At 41.2% G+C, this 19,522-nt stretch overlaps 1 protein-coding gene across 1 annotated transcript; it reads left to right on the forward strand.

The window, feature by feature from the left end:
• Positions 1-1,114: 1,114 nt before the first annotated feature.
• On the forward strand, positions 1,115-19,024 carry atp10b (ATPase phospholipid transporting 10B). The gene is made up of 21 exons (XM_005719949.1): positions 1,115-1,524; positions 4,705-4,909; positions 5,214-5,299; positions 5,612-5,718; positions 7,570-7,701; positions 7,921-8,048; positions 8,197-8,449; positions 8,825-9,021; positions 9,776-9,940; positions 10,379-10,901; positions 10,992-11,092; positions 11,181-11,307; positions 11,404-11,588; positions 13,907-14,174; positions 15,642-15,718; positions 15,810-15,935; positions 16,038-16,238; positions 16,353-16,433; positions 16,593-16,697; positions 17,403-17,590; positions 18,732-19,024. The coding sequence occupies exons 1-21, from the start codon at positions 1,115-1,117 to the stop codon at positions 18,994-18,996; spliced, it is 3,930 nt and encodes a 1,309-aa protein (XP_005720006.1). The 3' UTR covers positions 18,997-19,024.
• Positions 19,025-19,522: the final 498 nt, after the last annotated feature.

Raw genomic sequence — 19,522 nt, forward strand, 5'->3', positions numbered from 1 at the left:
TCTGTTCTGTAACAAAATAAATCACCTGCAAGGTCATGCGTGGCATCCTTACTGTGTGTAAAATACTACATATAGATTTACTGCAGTCACTATAAATATGCCTGAAGTTTAAATTTAAGCACGTTAAACGACTGACCCGGTGCAAATCAGGCCTCCTTAAACAGGTTTGGCAGACTGCTTTGGAAAAGACAACATATGTCAACATGAGGAAGTGGAAAGCATCCTACATGCTTGCCATCTGTGCAAGAGGCTGCTTTGCTGTAGTCCATCAAACATAGACTCGCACACATGCATGTGAGCAGTTCCGCTCACAGACTCCTGCATGATTAACGCCATCAAAGTTCCAGCTCTCGACACGCCCGTCCGGAAAAGTCACCTGTGCAAGTCACCTGTGAAGCTTCTGTTGCTGACCTCTGACCTTTCTGCAGAGACAGCAGACCATGAGCATTGGAATTTATGTCTCCCGTGCACCAATAAAGAGCCTTGCTATCCATTGCCAGTTTCATGCAGACTCTTCATATATACTGGCCCTGGGCAGTCTGTTCAGTGTTGTGCTGTCAGTTCAAATCTCCCTATGACCCACTGCACCAATTTTCTGCTCTGTAACTATGACATTGTCAGCTTTTTAGGGCCTTTGACTTGCATATGTGATAGTAGCTTTTTGTTTATGTGTGTTATTTTTTTAATCAACACCCAAAGTCTGTAATATACCGACAACACACTACACAGACTCACCACACTGAAGTGTACGATTATTTCAGCTGAAAACATGAGATAACTTAAGGAAGGAGATCACTTCCAGCCAGACTGAAATCAGCTGATTCATTGAGACACATCACAACAATTTTTTTTGGGTGTAATCACCTGGCCTACTTTCCCCTGACAGCTCAAGCACGAGGAATGCAACACACCTGTCAGTGCAAGGGGGAGGACTCAAGAGAAGAACTAGGTGTGTTGTCATTTGTTTCGGCACAGGCCTCACACACTCACCTAGAATCTCTGGAGGAAAGACGAAGCCCGGGGAGAGTCTATTTAACACAAACCAGCAGTGGATTTCTAGAGGATGGGAAGGAAAAATTGGTGAGAAGAGGAAAAGGAAAAAGGACAGGCAACCATGATGTGGAGGAGTCCGCTGGCCCTGGTGAGGGATGCCCTGCGAGGTCAAAGGGCACGGGAGAACGAACTCCGCAGCTTAGAGTCTAATCTACCTTATGAAGGATTAGAGAAGGGAAAGCAACCTAACCGCTACTTCCCATCAAATGCCATCAAGACCACAAAATACAGCCTCCTCTTCTTCATCCCCATGAACCTTTATGAGCAGTTTCACCGTCTGGCCAACCTCTACTTTGTGGGGCTTGTTATTCTGAACTTTATCCCTGAAGTGAATGCTTTCCAGCCAGAAATAGCCCTTATCCCAATTTGTGTCATCTTGTCTCTGACCGCTATGAAGGACGCCTGGGAGGACTTCAGGAGGTACCAGTCTGACAGGAAGCTTAACAACATGCCGTGCTTCATCTACAGCAGGTAACTGACTAGATGACAGTCATGTCCCAAATATAGAAACAGCTGTGCCGTGCTGTTTATGCACGACGTGCCCCGAACGATCCACATCAGTGCTTGTGATTCCTCTCTTCCCTGCTGTTTGATTGCGTAGATCTGTACAATTGTGTTCTACCTCCTCTGCGCTGCAGCACCCCCGTGGGAATTTTCGACTTAGAAATAGAACATGTGTGGGTGATTATTCCTCCTTTGAAGAGCCTCATAACAATATCTCTCACCGTCACATTGTGCACATTTGATGAAATCCTCGTTCGGGCATTGCGTCAGCAAAGACAGTAATGTTAGACGTTATCTGTTTTTTAGAATTACTGGTGAAAAATGAATAATTCACAAAGGAGGATAAACTCCGTCATTTCCATCCCTGTTGCTGCTGTGATTTTGGAGTACAGTGGGACATGGAGGAAGTGGGGAGGTGGGTATTACATGAGACTGGAGACACTGCCTCCAATGATGAAGCCTCAACTTCTGGTGGGGTTTATAATTAACCCGCCGCCCGCTGCTGGTTTCCCCAAAGAGACAGCAGAGGTGTTAGGAAGCCTCATCTGGGGGAAAAGCCCATAGTGTGAATCTGTGTGTGTGTGTGTGTGTGTGTGGTGACAGGGTCCAGGTGGCCTGAAGGGTGGTCTCCAGACACAACATTTCAAACACTTCAGAGAACACGCCGGTCCATCTGGACACTAGTTGCCTCTGCTTCACACACAGAGCAGTTGTGCGCTGCTGTGCAGGTTCCTGTGGGTCTCTCACGGCTCACTGGGAGGGGATGCTAAAGCTTCATTTTGGGATCATAAAGCTTAGAGCAAAATCATGTGGTTGGGATTTCTTCGAAGTATACAAATATTTCCTAAAGAAGCTCAGGGATGGATTTTTTGACTTTCACACACATCCTTCCTTTCTTCTTGGGAAGCCATTTTTACAGGCACGATGACAGAAGCCTTTCCACCATCTTTACCTGAAAAGACCCACGTGGAGGTGCAGACTGATGACAGAGATCAGACTTTAAACAACCGGGCCATCTCTTAACCGGGCCCCCCCCCCCCATTATCTCGACATAATTTTGTTTTCAAAGCAGTGTGAAGTGTTTGAGCAGAACGTGCTTATCTTCTGGCTCATTCTACCCATCTTGTCTCAAACACTTGTCAGTCCACCTGCGTGGAAACATGCCGAGCATGAAGCATGCCGGCTGTTTGTCACAGCGTTTGAATGCCACGTCGCCCTCTCCTCTTGTTAAGTATGTCTCACCGCATAGCATTACAACCAGTCACCACACCTCGCAGGCTGTTCCCATATCTGCTGTTTAAATCAGCTAAACAAATCTGGCTGATATTATATCATCACTGCTTTCAAGTATCCCTTGATCGCCAAAGAAGTAGGCAAACTAATAAAGGAGAATCAATAATGTATTTTTTTGTAGTTCTCTAGAAAAGAAACAAATGTGGCTGAGAGCAGTTGAATTTAATAATTGTGAGTCTTGAGGCTGTCTCCATTAAACAGCTCACCGACCCAACAACTTTCTTCTAACACTCGCCAAGTAACATGTTCAAGTATTTTTTCAACTGTTATTTGTGGCACACAATGACTACTGCGTAATTTTAGGCGCAAATGAATAAAGTCAGGTTTTAGGGAAACAGGTTTCCCCTGTTTCCAGTCTTTTGTTCTAAGCTAACTGCCTCGTGGCTGTTAACATTAACAGCTCGTCAGCTGTGTGAGTCTTCTTATATAAATCCAAGTAAGAAAGCATATGTCATAAAACGTGTCAGAATGATTGATAAAATAAATCCGAGGAATGATGTCAAAGGCTAGAACACACACTTAACACCTCCCACACCTGGAATTCAACTGCCTGATGTATAAAAAACAAAAACTAGCGTAACAACTGTAAAGCCTTCTGGACATGAAAAGGATTGTGCGTGCATCTCGTGAGATTAATAAGCACAAGAAACTAAAAATATATAAGTCTGCGGTCCTGGCTTTGTTTGGTGTGAGGCGTGGTGTTCAGCAGTAGCTAACCGATCAGGTCCTGCATGCAGAGCAGCATACCTGCATCTCTCACCCTCATGGCTAAGCCTCACTACCTGGGAACAGCCTCATCTGTTAATGTTCAACGTGCAGTACTTCGTTGACAAACACCATCTCTACAATTTTCCTTTTCTGAAACACATATCACATTTTGTGTCCCCCCCCCGAAAAAAGAAACCTGATATCATTTTCTCTGCTCCTGCTGTTTACGCTCTAACTTCAACCACTTCATAACACAGCACACGTGTGATTCCCCAAAACCTACCTTGGAATTTTTAAAAAGAATTCGAGGCTAGACTCTCAACTGATGTTTAATAAGGATTTTTTTTTTTTTACTGTGAAGTTAAAAAGGTAAAATAATTCATTAATTTAATTTAATTTAATAATATAAAAGCTGTTGTATTTAACTAATACCGAAAGCAAAATGTTTACTTCGTCCTTACGCCGGGCCTTGAGCCCACAACACCTTTCAGGTCTAAAGTGTTTTAGTGTTGTCACTTTTGAATGAAAGGGCACTCCAGAGGACCACGTATGAAGGAAAGCATAGATTTTGGACTGTATTTCATTTTTACCTCCACCATTGCCATTTATACTACACCAAAGTAAGTAATTGGTAGTTAATGGATTATTATTGTGCAGAAAAACTGAGATGGACTGTTGAAATGGCACTTTTCTTATATTATAATGCTTTAAATGTGTGTAAACATCTTTAGACTGACTGAAAGGGGGATTTCGTAAGTTTAGCTCACTTTAGATCAAAGTGGACCACATGAGGCCCACATTGTAAAATGAGTTTGACTTCCCTTCTTTGTGTTATAGCCTGCAACCCTAATAATACTGTGCCACTTAAGAAGTGCAATAATTTATTTCTTCTTTCTTTTGAGACCTCCAGTTGTTCTGTTGTATCTATTGGTAAGTATTTTAGCTGCTTAGTCTGGGCAATCATAAATTGCAGACATCATCAAAAGTGTTATCATTTGCATACATTTATATATATATAAAAAAAAGATGGCTATGTCTTTAATGAATGAGACAAAAACCTCAGCATAAATTAGTATAAAAGTTTTTAAAAAGAAAAAAAAATTAAGATAAAAATGCAATGATCGCTGGCACCTGACATCTCTGCAGGAAAGAGAAGCAGTTTGTGGAGAGACACTGGAAAGATGTGCGAGTGGGAGATTTTGTGAAGGTGGTTTGCAATGAGATCATTCCTGCAGACCTCCTCCTGCTTTACACATCAGACCCCAACGGTGTGTGTCACATAGAGACAGCCAACCTGGATGGAGAGACCAACCTGAAGCAGAGGACAGCCGTGTCAGGAGTCTGCAACACGGTGAGAGTTAAATCTGCCTCCCGGTTTTTGTTTTCTCTTTCCTTCTTTCTCTGCGTGACTGAAATTGAATACACTCTGAAAACAGTCGTACCATGTCCGGATGTTACTTAAAGTGCAAATCATTACAACTTGTCAAAGTAAGTGAAGACATACCTACTGGATTACATAGCTTTAACACATGTATTTGGAGAGGGATTGCCATTCCCGGGTGCAGGAGACATCTTGAAGTACAGGTTAAGCTGCATTTAAAAAGTTTCCATTTGTAATGATTTTCCCGTGTCTCTTCTCTCTTTCCTTTTCCCAGCATCCAGAATTTGAGCCTGAAAGCTTCAATGGGATCTTGGTGTGTGAAAAACCCAACAACAACCTGAATCATTTCAAGGGTTACGTGTGGGTATCAAATACACAGACAACATGAACCCCTCCCTGCACCCCCAGTTTCTATTAGCCTTTCAAAGCAGCCAAGCAAAACTAATTCCAACCGCCTTGCTGGACTTTCTGATTCAACCAGAGGCATTATTGGGGCTGTAATAGACTAGAATCGATTTTCTCAGGCACCACGGCTCTTACAGGTGGTCTGCCTATGCTGGCCAGCTATAGACATAAAGCAGGAGAATTGCTAATGGGGAATATATAAGCAGTAATGAATATCTAACGAGATCTGACAGTAAAAAGGAGGCTTCTCACTTTCTCCTGCTGCAGAGAGAAACCCGATAAGCAGAAGGTGGGAGCTGGAATTGAAAGTCTGCTGCTGCGAGGCTGCACAGTGAGAAACACGGACCATGCTGTTGGCTTTGTGGTATATGCAGGTATATTTTCCATTTTCTCGGCTGGTTCGCTGTTTTAACCTTGAGCTTTTAATGTTTGTTCCCACCACGATTCTTGAAATACTGAGATCACAAGAAGATGCTTTTCACAATCTACAAGCGTAACTCTACAAAATTACTATTGAAAAATGTCACATTTTCTTTACATTTATTCATTAAGTTTCCCTTTATTATTCTTTACTGTCAGAAAAGTAAGTATTGTGCAGTGTAATGAAGCCAGCTGCTCTGTGAGACTTACATAATCATAATTGTAATCACAGACTGTATAAAAAGGACAGAAGTAGCCATTGTGCCTTCACCCACAGTTTACTTATAGTATGCATCTATATCAACTGGTCAGTGCATTCACCTAACAGCTTGGGGTTTTGGAGTCAGAAGTGACCAGATTTAGACCAGAGGGTGGATTGCTAAAGCACAAAAAGAAAAAAGAAAACACAGGAAAAAACAAGGTATAGGAACTAGAAACCTGGACGTGTTAAGGGGTGTGCAAACAGGCGAAGTGGGTGGGTCCTGACTGAAGCAACTAGACTACCACCAAGAGTGACGTGTGCTGACTAGTTATACACAGAGGCCTGGTAGGGGAAATTGAGACAGGTGGGTAAAGGAAAGTTAAAAACGAAACTAGTTAACATAATAAAACAGGAAATAAACAACAACCACAAATGAAACCAGCAGATGCTAAAGGGAGGAGCAGATGGTGAAATAATGAGGGAGCTAAACACAAATAACAAACTCAAAATAGGACTGAGTGAAAAACAAACAAGGGTTCAGAACCAACCCTAGAACAGCCGATCATCTTCACCAGTATTCACACTTCATATACACTAGGCCAAATAGTGGTATGTAAATGAAATGAAAACAGAAACTCTACCTAACAAGAATCAAGAACAACAATGACTTCAAAATTCTGGGACCAAAGCCTGAGACCATGACAGCACTGGTAAAAAGCAAAAACACAGATGCTGGCTTGTTTTTTCACATATCGAGGTCCAGGTCATGGGAGCAGCAGTCTAAACAGAGACATCTAGACCTTGCTCTCTCCACCAGATCTTCTGGAGGGACAACGAGGCATTGACAAGCCAGCTAAGAAATAGAACTCATCCAGACTGTCTTGCCTACATTTTGGTCCCTGTAGGCCAAAACACTTCACCTAGGTGGAGCTAGGAGCCATCATAGTCGGATGCTAAACCACCTCATCTGGCTCCTTTAACTGTGGAGGAATTTACAGTCCACTCTGAGTCCCTCTTAAATTACTATGCTCCTCACACTGTCTGTATGAGAGAGCCCTGTTGCCACTTGTATCAGCGACATTATTCTTTCTGTTGCTGCTTGTAGCCTCATGACCACAGATGAAGATGGGAACATAGATGTACTGGTACATCAGTCTTCATTGTGACAAACTGGTGTACCATCGCTCAAGGAACTACAAGTATCAGCACTTCCACCATGGCTTCAATTTTTAGCCCCATATGCTAATGTTAGCATGCTAAAAAGAACAAAAACAAAAAACAAAGCTAGCATGATGACGTTTGCCACCATGTTTAGTGTTTATTTAACATTTTAGCATTTATGAATTCAGAGTCTTGGACTCAAGAGATCGAACAGATGAAAATGATGTTCATTTTGCATAAATGTAATAGTAGTAAATGTAGTATTTTATTACAATATTAAAGATTTTTTGCTTTTTTTAGTGAGCACAACCTAATGTGATGCTGTGACAGTGGCACAATGACAGTAAAGTCTCTTATGTATTATGCATGTCTTAACGTGTGATACCGATTTTCACTCACCATGTGGGGTGTGGAATCAACACCTTCTCCTCCTTCCTTTAAGGCCGTGAAACCAAGTCCATGCTCAACAACAGCGGGCCAAGATACAAACGCAGCAAACTTGAGCGGAGGCTGAACATAGACGTCCTCTTCTGCGTCATTCTCCTCTTCACCATGTGTCTTATCGGAGCACTAGGTCAGTAATGAATTACATCTCTTAGCCGTAAAATCGCTACACAAAATGATTCATGTTTGATGGCTTTACATTTATGAGGGGACATTAACTTCCAATAAAAAAATGGGCACAAGCCCAAGCTCATATCAAGACAGAAGACAGAGGACGGTATGCTGCTAAAAATAGCTTTCCTCCGTGCACTGCAGTCAGTGATTAATCCTGCTGTCCTCCTGTATGCAGGTCACTACTTATGGCTTAATGCTATGCCTGTTGTCCCCCCTTACCTGATACCCCCCACCAGCGGTCAGCTGGACAGGCCTAGTCTTACTAGTTTCTACATGTTCTTCACCATGATCATCCTGCTGCAGGTACTGCTCTCTCTGACGGTTTGGAGGGTGTTGTTATTCATTTTGAAGTCATTAAACTAATCTTCTCTCCTCTTGTCTCATTTACTGTCCTCCTGTTTACTTTCTGGGTTACCTTTCACCTTTTTCTATTTACTCCTCTCCTCTAAAGATCCTGATTCCCATCTCTCTCTACGTATCCATCGAGTTGGTCAAGATTGGCCAGATTTTCTTCATCACTAATGATATTGATTTGTACGACGAGGAGACTGACAGCCGCATACAGTGTAAGGCTCTGAACATCACAGAGGACCTGGGGCAGATTGAATACATCTTCTCAGACAAAACAGGCACCCTGACTGAGAACAAGATGGTGTTTCGGAGATGCTCCATCATGGGAACCGAGTACCCACACAAAGAGAACGGTAAACATCTTCACTGAGTTAGTTTAACCTAAAGCTGATGCAGTTTAGCTAACCTCACGATTATGACCTGTTTTGTAACGTTGTTACAAATGGTGTTTTCATATGCAGATTTCTCCAAATGAAAATTTGGATGTCTGATTAAATCAGACAGAAAACTAGGATAAAAGAATCAGAAGGTTATCACTAGTTTAACAGAAATATTAAGAGAGCTCTCTTAATTATTAATAATCTTGTTACCTTGCTGAATACTTTGGTGTTTTGACTTACTGAAAGAGTCCTTCCACTCAGCTCTCTAATCTCGGATTTTAAACAGTCCCTCAGCACTGTTAGTGTATTAATGCATGTGTCGACATGTTTTTGGGGGGTGATTTGCAGCCATCCGCCTGGCTGTCCTGGATGAGCCCGAGGCAGAAGAGGAGGTCATCTTCAACCAGCATGCACAGCCTCTACCGACTCGTTGGTCCTTGGATAGTGAGGAAGCCAATGCTGAAGACACACATGGCCATGGCAGCCGACGCAGAAGCAAAGTCACAGGAAATGCCCAAAGTGATGTGGCCTTCAGCAGCCCACTGGTACGATGATGTTTATTTTTCTTTTTTCTCTCTGTCTGGATACCTGCTTTCCTCCAAATCTGTTGTTCAGTTATTGCGGAATCCACAACTTCGGTTTTAAACGAGGAAGTCCGCCCTCAGCCTTATTTCACATCTGAATTCTTATTTCAACCTAATTTCAAACTCTTACTTTTTTACCCAAATGTGACCCAACCTTCTGTCAGAAGGTCCCAGTCCCTGCTGCAGATGGCCGAGCTGCTAGGTGTCAGTGATGAGCACATCCATTTTGGCTCAAAGCTGCCCCTGTGTCTGTGACAGGACATATGGTCATGCTGAGCATCATTTGGCACAGGCCGGTGATGTCACATAAACTGTAAATGTGCACTATAGATTAGTCACCGTCGTCTTGATTTACAGTACAGTGACTCTGCGCCTATTTTTATCTGCGGGGCAGAGAGCGGAGGCCTGGGCATACAGGCGGAGACAGAAAAAGTCTTATGTTTATGCCAGCAATGTAGTACACAGCCCATCTTTAGCACTCCTCATGCTGCGTCTCAAACAGAGCTGAATGCTTGTATGAACGAACACTTCCTCCCTTCCTTCTGTCCTTCTCTCCTCGCAGCTCTTCCTTAAACATGGACCAAAAAACCCCACAATGAAAACAGAGAAACGTTATCCAATCACCTCAAGTCAAAGCTGGAAAAGCGTAACGTAAGCAATAAATCTACTAATAAAAGTGTTTCATTAACAAAATCATTAACTTGCTCTCCAACAGGAAACTGAGGTGGTCCCAGACGGGAAGCTGTTTCTGAAGATTAGCAGGACATCAAGCGGCAGCCTCAGCCACAGCCAGAAGACAGATGCTTACCTGGATTTTTTTCTGGCCCTAGCCATTTGCAACACAGTGGTGGTTTCCATGGCAACAACAAAGAGAAGGAGGGTGAGTGCTCAGTTTGCTGCGACAGTGGATGGGAAGTAGAGATGGAGGGCACATCCGGTGGAGAAATGATAGATTAAAGATGTGCCCTCTTTAAACTTCCAGTGTCCTATAACTATAAACTTTAAATAGAACAAAAAAAAAAAGAAAAAAAAACATTCTTCACTAAATTGACATGGAGCAAGTGGAGATTTGCAAACAGGGCAAGCTTCATTAAGTTGAACATTTGCTGCTCTGAACTGTGCAGTTCTGAAGTCTGGCAGATGGATGATGGATGTAATCTGTGTGTTTTCCCCCCTGAGTTCACAATCAAAGGTTAATGCACAAACAGAAACTGAGTGGAAGAAGAATTGTTACTGGGACGTTTTGCCATATGTGTAATGTGAGAAGAGGTTTTCCTAAAGCTATTTAATGAATTTCTTGATTCTTTTTTTTTCTCAGGTGAGTGTGTCTCCACAAGCCAAGCACACAAATACTCCACTGGAAACTTTATCCAGCCTGATGAGAAATGCTGGCGGCATTTTTAAATTCTGCAAGCGCAATCCCAAGAGACACCGTACCTTCACAGAGGACTCAGAGGAAAATTTTCAACCCTCTGGACAAACAGAGGGGGTCGACACCATCGGGCTCCAGCCGTGTTCGCCTCATCCTCCATCCCTGAGCGACGAGCCCGCGCTGACCTCAGATAATCTGAGATATGAGGCGGAGAGTCCAGATGAGGCTGCCTTGGTCTATGCTGCCAAAGCATATGGCTTCACTCTGCTGTCTCGCACCCCTGACAGCGTTTCAGTGAGACTACCATCTGGGGAGGTGCTGGATTTTGAGGTGCTGGACACCTTGACCTTTGACTCCAACAGGAAGAGAATGTCTGTGTTGGTGCGACACCCAATCACCAAAGAGTATGTGCTGTACACTAAAGGCGCAGATTTTGCAATCATGGAATTACTTGGTACACCCTATCCAGGTAAGTTGAGATAAGAGTACATTAAGTACTTATAGTATGCATCTATATTAACTGGTCAGTGCATTTCTAATTAATTTGTAATATTTCCAGAGCACTTCAGTGGCAATAAGAAAAATATAGCAACTGTTACTCAGCGTCATCTCGACTGCTATGCTAAAGAGGGGCTCCGCACACTGTGCATCGCAAAGAAGGTGCAAAATCATACATTATCCTATTTACCAGCATGATTTGCTTATTTAAGTGAAGCTATGCTTCATTTTTTTTCTGCATGTGTTTCAGGTTGTGAGTGAAGCAGTGTATAAACGCTGGTCAGTGGACAGAAAGAACGCTATGACTGCTATAGAGAATAGAGAGAGGCTCGTCATGGACACTGCTGTGCAGCTAGAGAAAAATCTCACCCTGCTAGGTGACACATCCACCAATCGTGCATTGGTTGCTGTATATCTTTGTGATAATATTTGTGTGCGAATGGTGCCTTTATTTGAAATATGTCCACGTGCAGGAGCTACAGGCATTGAAGACCGTCTGCAGGAGAACGTTCCAGACACCATCCAGGCACTGCGCGAGGCAGGGATAAAGGTGTGGGTGCTGACAGGTGACAAGCCAGAGACAGCTGTCAACATTGGATATGCTTGTGGCCTCCTTGAAGACGAAGACCTGGTGATAAATATGGGCTGCAAAGACAAGGTGAGGAGGCCTCACATTTAAGGGTTGCTGACTGAGGTGTTTTTCATCATGGCATGTGTTGAAAATGGAGCATTAATTTATTTTTCAGGAAATCAAAGTAATGTACTTAGGTTGTGCAACCTACAACACTCATGTGCATGGTAAATATGTAGATAGTACAGATTCGGCAAACAAGGGAAAGTTCCCAGGATGAGACACAAATCCCCTTTGGGTTGTGTCAGAAATGACATCTGACTTGGGGGAAAAAAATCTGCCACCTGCTGTGGCGACCCCTTGCATCAAGGCACCAGTCAAAAGTAGTTTTATCCTAGGGGGCCAGTGTACTCCTAGTACCTGTCCCAAGCCTGGATAAATGTGGAGGGTTGTGTCAGAAAGGGCATTCAAGATGTTACATTAAGCTAACTGACTAACGGTGGCATCTTCCTATTTACAGTGCAGATTGTGGTGTCGAATCATGGAATCTAACTTTTAACAAAAAATAATAATTTTAAATAAAAGGTTAAAATAAAATCTTCTTAATGTCTATCTTCTGGTGATTTAAATAAGTACACAATATGATAAATTAGAGGTGTTGATTTAGTCAGAATAAGGAAATCTGACCAAAAAGTTGGTGGAATTTTATACAAGAATTTCTACACCAGTCAAATCAGAAATTTACCTTCACTTTCAGTGTTCCTGATGCAAGAGGAGAGGTGTTCCCAGTTTTCAAGACAAAAAGTGCCACTGTTTGAGTGTTAAAACTACCACTAATTAAATAAAACAGAAATTAAAGGGAAATTTACAGGAGACTCAGAAAAAAACCTGAGAAACATTCCCGGGTGCCTAGTTTTCTGTCTGGAGATTTGCAGGTGTATGTAACAGAGCAGCGATGACCCTCTGCATGAAAGAAGAAATCATCAAAGCAAGTTGTTATGTTAAGAATCTACTGGAGCAGATTTTTTTTTTAAAAACAGCATTTCTGTGCTCTTGCAGTTTGATATTGTTTTATAAAAAAAATATTGAAGTTAAATGGCATAGCTGACCAAAGAGCACGAAGTAGAAGACCATTAAACTGTTTGCATGGTTACATTTAATTGTATCACATATGTCTGAAGAGGAAAATATTATAGTGCGCATATCGATTTCATTAAAACAAAATTTTTACAAACTTTTTGTAAAAGATGTGGAATTAGTTTAAATCCTGAACCCTTTTAGTTCACACCATTAGTAAATAATAAATACTCTAACAGGGTTCAAAGGAAAGAGGACCATTTCCTCCATTATTTTAATTCATCAAAAACTAAAAACATTGTGAAGACCGGAAGCATTAGTAGCTAACAGATATGAAAAAAGTCTAATAAACATTGGCCTTTTAAAGCAGATTAGGGACATGTGTAATTTATATTTCGCAGAATCACATACAGCTTGTTTCAGGGGACAACACTGATTTTCTTTGATGGTCTTTCAAGGAAAGTTGTGTGTTTTCCCAGCAGTAACTTCAGGGTAGGTTTCTCCTCCTGTGAGCTTGTATCCTTCCAATTTAAATGACTGAACCTTTGTGACCACTTTTACATTTTAACTAAAGGTCAAACCTCCGCATTTCCATCAGAGAAAGATAAGGTGTCAGGTGTGGCCCTGCTTCTCTTAGGTCATTAAAGAACTGGTACCACCGAAATGAAGCCTTCATAACAACCTGACCATGTCTAATCATCGGCAGCCTCAAATAGACTGAAATTGGCTGTCGGCCCTGAGGGATACATGTGGGACTTTCTGAAACAAACGGGCTGCTGCGCTTCCCTCAGATGGACTAGTCACTGATGATGAATGGAGTGAGATAGCCTCAACACAATAACTAATGCTTTCATATCTAATTACCAGTCTAATGTTCAAACCTCAGAGGAAATAATTCTCTCATAATCCAGAGTGGAGGCATATTAGAAGCGAACCATTTTTTTCTACCATCATAACTCGGTGATCACCTGAGAGATACACTCCCACAACCACCGTCCTACCAAAGCCTAAAGAAATTTAAAATAATAAAAATAGAAAAAAAACCTTTTTCTTCCATCAGTTTCCTTTTTGTTTGAGTTATTTACACACAACAATGATGAGTCTGATGGGACCAGAGCCTGATATCAGCAGTAGAGTAATCGTGTTGCTAAAATACCAAAAAAATGGGCGTGTTTATTTTTTCTGGAAATCTGTCCAGAACCCAGGCATATTTAGTTTTCCATTATTAACAAAAGAGAAACAACAATTTTATTTTTCTATAATATTTAGCTCACGTTTGACAAACTTCAAAGCAAAAATCATCTAAGTGATCAGCTGCTGTTTTTCAGATCACGTGTACGAACATCCTGGACTGCACCCTGGAAGAAGTGAGGAGGTACAACGCTGATCCTCGTAATGTGGATACCACCCTAAACATGTCTCTGGTGATTGACGGCCTTACCCTGGACAAGGCTTTGTCGCCGGACCTGCTGGATCGCTTTGTGGCCCTGGTGAAGCACTGCCGCGCCGTGCTCTGCTGCAGAGTCACGCCGTTACAGAAGAGCCGAGTGGTGAAAGTGATCCGGGAGAAACTCAAGGTCATGACACTCGCCGTTGGTAAGAAAATCAATGAAATGCTTACATGTTCAGTAAAGTAAAAAGTTGATTTAATGTGTTCTTGACTTCTTCCCATCATACATAAAATACAGTAAAAAATAATATGAAAGTGACCAAAAACATTTTCTTTGTATAATTTCTGAACCAAACACTAGAGCTTCAGATGCAAGATAAAGACCTGAAACTTACTTTTAAAATGAATCCATGCTGAGGTCAAACACAGGTACACTTTGGGTCAAATATTTCAAGAGGTAAAACTAAAAGAATAAGGCAAAAAGGAAGAAGTCATACTCAGCTCATACTAAGTTAAGTTAAAATTGTCACCTGTATTTGGAGCCCACTTCAGATGTTTGTTTGATCGTTGCGCTTTAGTTCACTTCACAGAAAGCTGCTCCTACAAAAGAAACTTTCACAGGACTGTGAAGTTTAAACACACCCATGATTCAGGAACTTGTAGAACCACCTTTAGCAACAATAACTATAAGAAATTGTTTTCGTCATTACTTTATCAGTCTCTCAAATCATTATAGAGGAATCTTTGGCTCTCTCTACAGTTTTCAGTTCACTGAGGTTTGCAGGTATTTGCTTATGTGCACAGCTCTCTTAAAGCATTTCAGTCAGGTTGAGGTGTGACCAATGCAGCATCACGATTCTTTTCTTTTTTTTAAATCTTCCTGTTATAGATTTGCTTCTCTGTTTGGGATGAGTGCACGAGTTAGTTTCAGCTTAGCTTTAACTGTCAGAGGAATTGGTTGACTCAATGACTGCAAGATGCCCAGCTTCTGCAGCTGCAAAACAAATCCAAATGATGCCGCATCCATCACCATGCACTTTTGTGAGGTGCTTGTGATGATATGCCATGTTTCGTTTTTGCCAGACGTGGTGCTATGCATTACTGCCAGACATCTCCACTTTGATCCCACCTGTCCAAAGGACCACAAGTCTTGTGGTTGGTTCAGATGTAACTTTGCTGCCATGTTGTTTTTAGAGAGAAGAGGCTTTCTCCTGGGAACCCTGTAAAACCAGCCATACCTGTCCAGTCTTTTTCTAATTGTAATACATTATTGCATCATATTGCACCAGACCAGCAAACTTATAGCAAATGATCAGTTTGTTTAGCAGCACCTGGCTGCTACTTCGTAAGTCCTGAGGAAGTGGTAAGGATGTGCTTACCGAGAAAACCTTTATTTTCATGCAAATGTATGGTTATCAGAGAGCTTTTTAGAGACCAAACACAGGGCTAAATTAGATAAATTAGTAATCATACTTACACGTTTCCTGATAGGTTTTGCATAGCAGCTTAAAATGTGATAATAAGTCAGTGTCATGTTCACTAACGACTTACATCCATGTAGTAAAGAGAATAAGACTCAATACAGTGCATAGAGTTTGTGAATCGAGTGAATCTTAAAACATTTTTAAGCTTCTGTATAAACCACTAAATCAGCGTCTGTGCTGTGTTTTCAGGTGATGGTGCAAATGATGTAAATATGATCCAAGCAGCTGACATTGGCATTGGGATATCTGGACAGGAGGGGATGCAGGTTGGAATTGATTTCTTTACCTCCATGTATGTGCTTTGTTCTCCTGCCTCACAGCCTAAAACACATCAAAACTCCTCTTTGTCATCTGCAGGCCGTCATGGCCAGTGATTTTGCCATATCTCGCTTCAAACACCTGAAGAAACTTCTCCTAGTCCACGGACACTGGTGCTACACTCGACTGGCCAACATGATCATTTATTTCTTCTATAAGAACGTGGTGAGTGTTATATGTTATATCTGCATCCCGATGCTCTGCTGTCTAAATTAACATCCTGTCATGATTCATCCTTTAATCGTCTGTGTTTAATATGTTTCCCAGGCCTACGTAAACCTGCTGTTCTGGTATCAGTTCTTCTGCGGATTCTCTGCCACTGCCATGATCGACTACTGGCTGATGATTTTCTTCAACCTTTTCTTCACCTCTGTGCCACCCATAATGTTTGGACTCATGGACAAAGACATCTCAGCAGAGATGCTGCTGGGTGTGCCCGAGCTGTACAAGACTGGACAGGGTGAAGGGGTTAGTGACACTCCCAAAAAAGTCATGCGAGCGTTCGGTCTTGAATAAAAATGTGCAGAATGCTTTGATTAGTTTCTGTCTTCATGAATTCCAACTTTTGTGTTGTTTGTTCAGGATTACAGGTTTACAACTTTCTGGGTTTCCATCCTCGATGCCTTCTATCAGAGTCTGGTCTGCTTCTTTGTTCCATATTTTGTAAGTGACACATTTTAAACAGTCTAATCTTTGATTGCATTAAGTAATGCTTTCATAACAGGGCGTCATTTGATTTATTTACTGGTTAACTACTCTATGTGATAACTGCTTTCTTCTTTATATTTGATAGTGTACTTACTTTACTTACTTGTATCTCAGGTCTACCAGGATTCAGACATTGATATGTTCACTTTTGGAACACCTATGAACACATCTGCTTTATTTATCATCCTGATGCATCTGTCAATAGAGATCAAATCCTGGGTGAGTTCTGAACTGACATAATCATGATATACCTCAGTAGAAATGTCTTTAATTCACTTCTTTTTATTAGTGCATATTCGAATTCTAACATTTTTTAAGACCTCTAAACTGGTTTTAAATGAAAGGAAGACACACATAAATTAGAAAATGCAATAGAGAGCTAACCCAGATGGTTTTTCTATGTTTCCAGGAGAAAAATGTTCTTGAAATCTGGATGATGTATAACAGCCTCTCTGTGAAAACCTTGTGAATATAGGCAGAATAAAGTAAAACTAAGGAATAAGGATCTACATCATTTTTTCAGTATTCATTTTTAATCCACAGCTTTTACTCCAAATATTCAAAATACAAATATTCTCTTTTTAGAATCTCTTTTTATCTCTTTTTAGAAAGACTAAATTTTATTTACTAACAAACCACTAAACTTATTCCTAACTTTTTATACATATGCATATTTTCCAAAATGTTAAGTGAGGTATTTAATTTATATGCAAGTTCAACAGAAGGTAATAATTTTTTTTAAAGCATGGAAACAAAGTAATGCAAAAAAAAAAAAAACTGATGAAGAGGGCGGGGTGCATGAAAAAAATCTTATTGCTGTGAATATTTCTCTTGCAGCAGAAAACAGAGAATTAACGGGTATTTGTTGCTAACTGGATTGTTTCCACCACATGTAATTGCTGTTTTTTGTCATTTGTGCCGCAGACGGTGGTTCACTGGATAATCATGCTGGGCAGTGTGGCATTGTACTTCATCGTGACACTCGCCTACAGCGCCGTCTGTGTAACCTGCAACCCTCCCTCTAACCCATACTGGATCCTCCAGAGCCAGATGGAGGACCCCATGTTCTACCTTATCTGCATCCTCTCCACTGTGGTGGCTCTCCTGCCCAGGTACCGTGTCTGTCACTCTTTAAACTCAGTGGGGTTGAAGATTTTTAATTGTCCAGAGTTTTGGGGTGTATTTGTGAGCACTTTCTAGCGTTGGTAAGTCTTTTCAGTGTCAATGTTTAACAATCACATAGTCTAATTTTAAAATATGAGCAGCATAAGGTGGGTTTTGCTCTGTATTTCCCTTCATTTCTACTTTAAGGAGTCACCAAATGTGAAAGGATGTACATATACTTACAGATCTATTATTATAGAAAAGAAACAATTAGCTGCACAGGTGTTAATTAACACTAAGGATATTAAACTCTAACGTTCTCCATTTTTTTGTCATATGACAACCAGAGGAAAATAAAAATGTTCTGAAACTAATAATAATTTCTTTTAATAAATGTATTTTTCGTTCAGCACAGTCGACGGTACGGTGACTCAAAATGGAATAAAGAGAAAAAGCAGCAAATATTCTCTATTTTTAGTTAAAGAATGACTCATTCAATGCTGAATTCATGTTCACAATATAACTCACTTCTTAATCGATTTTCAAAAAACCCATTTGAGCAGTTTTCCTATCATGTTTATATCTATTTCCTAATACATGTCTATTTGTGTTGGATTTTCTAGCCCAATGGTTCTCAACAACAAATCTGAATCATCCTGCGGTTTTTAAAGGGAGCAGACAATGCTACTTTTCTCTAATGCTACCCTTTTCTTAGCCACTTAAAATCTTTAAAAAAATAATAGAACATCTCTGCACAAAAGGCCATAGATAACCTTAGATGAGCGGCAACAGAAAAAACAACAAAAATAGAAATCACTATTTTAGTCTACATTTGCACACATATTTAAAGCTAGCGGGTCTCCTATTTTAATTACTTATATTGATCTAGAGCACGCTTTGACTTGTGTACATCATTAACTGCTATGCAATTATGAGGCTCTTACGGTGTGTAAACCCTACCTGCAGAATTGTAGTTAAATATTGTTAAACGTGAAGGTCAAGAAGGACTGCACCACAGCTTGGTCTTCTTCTTCTCGGTTGCTGATGCGTCTGAAAGTGCTGATATTTAGAGAGAACGCTCTGATTTACATCAAAGGGCTGCATATTTTTCACTGGCCTACTTTCTCACCACCACACTCTCTCCCTCAGGTACATTTTTCACGTGCTGCAGAACTCTATCGCCCTCTCCCCGTTCATACAAGCTAAGCATCTGGACCGTAAGGACCCCTCCATCAGAGAAGAGTGGATGAAGGAGTTGAGGAGCTACAGGGGCGGCGGGCAGGTCAAACGCTCTAGGCTCTCTACCCCACCCTCTCCCACCCTGGAGACCCCTGTGGACTTCATTCACGAGTCTCTTGCGGTTGCTGATATCATGGGGGATGATTTCACACTGAATGCCACAACTAAAAACTAGCAAAAGTCTGCAGACTCACAGGGAACATGAAGGGGAAAGGAATTCTAAGATGGTTATTTATTCAGAGGATTTTATATACATGAAGTCCCCCTGTATACATTGTTTCATTTTTGAAATGCAATCAGGGAGATACTGCTGCTCTCTAACTGGAGTTTATTTTGCAATAAACTACGTGACAAAAGCATGTGGGCCGTCTGTTCCTTCCTCTCCTCCTAACAAAGTAACACATAAGCCTGTTAGTTTCCTGATGGGGTTTCAGCGCATAGTGGTAACCCAATTAGTCATGCCACCCACCCCTTCAAAAAGTGGCACTTTTCCAGGACAAAATGCTTAGCTGGTTTAGTGTGGTCCTCTCACCTAGATATCCTAAACAGCCACAGTTACAGATCCTCTATTTAATTTGCTGCCATTATTAATATTATTAGTGGCATTTATAAGCTAGCCTTGGAGTAATTTTTGTGTTCGGTATGCATGTCTGTGAAAATTACCATGGAAATGCATGGAAATCAAATTTTATTTTCCACAC

The sequence above is a fragment of the Pundamilia nyererei genome, unplaced genomic scaffold (genome assembly GCF_000239375.1).
Source record: "Pundamilia nyererei isolate P.nyererei 1_Seehausen unplaced genomic scaffold, PunNye1.0 scaffold00001, whole genome shotgun sequence".
NCBI lineage: Eukaryota > Metazoa > Chordata > Actinopteri > Cichliformes > Cichlidae > Pundamilia > Pundamilia nyererei.

What these genes read in the sequence shown, in the direction of transcription:
- atp10b (XM_005719949.1), top strand. Translation starts at nt 1,115, where the DNA reads ATGATGTGGAGGAGTCCGCTGGCCCTGGTGAGGGATGCCCTGCGAGGT. An exon ending in CCGTGCTTCATCTACAGCAG is followed by an intron (nt 1,525 to 4,704) that starts GTAACTGACTAG and finishes ACATCTCTGCAG; the next exon opens with GAAAGAGAAGCAGTTTGTGG. An exon ending in CAATAGAGATCAAATCCTGG is followed by an intron (nt 16,698 to 17,402) that starts GTGAGTTCTGAA and finishes TTTGTGCCGCAG; the next exon opens with ACGGTGGTTCACTGGATAAT.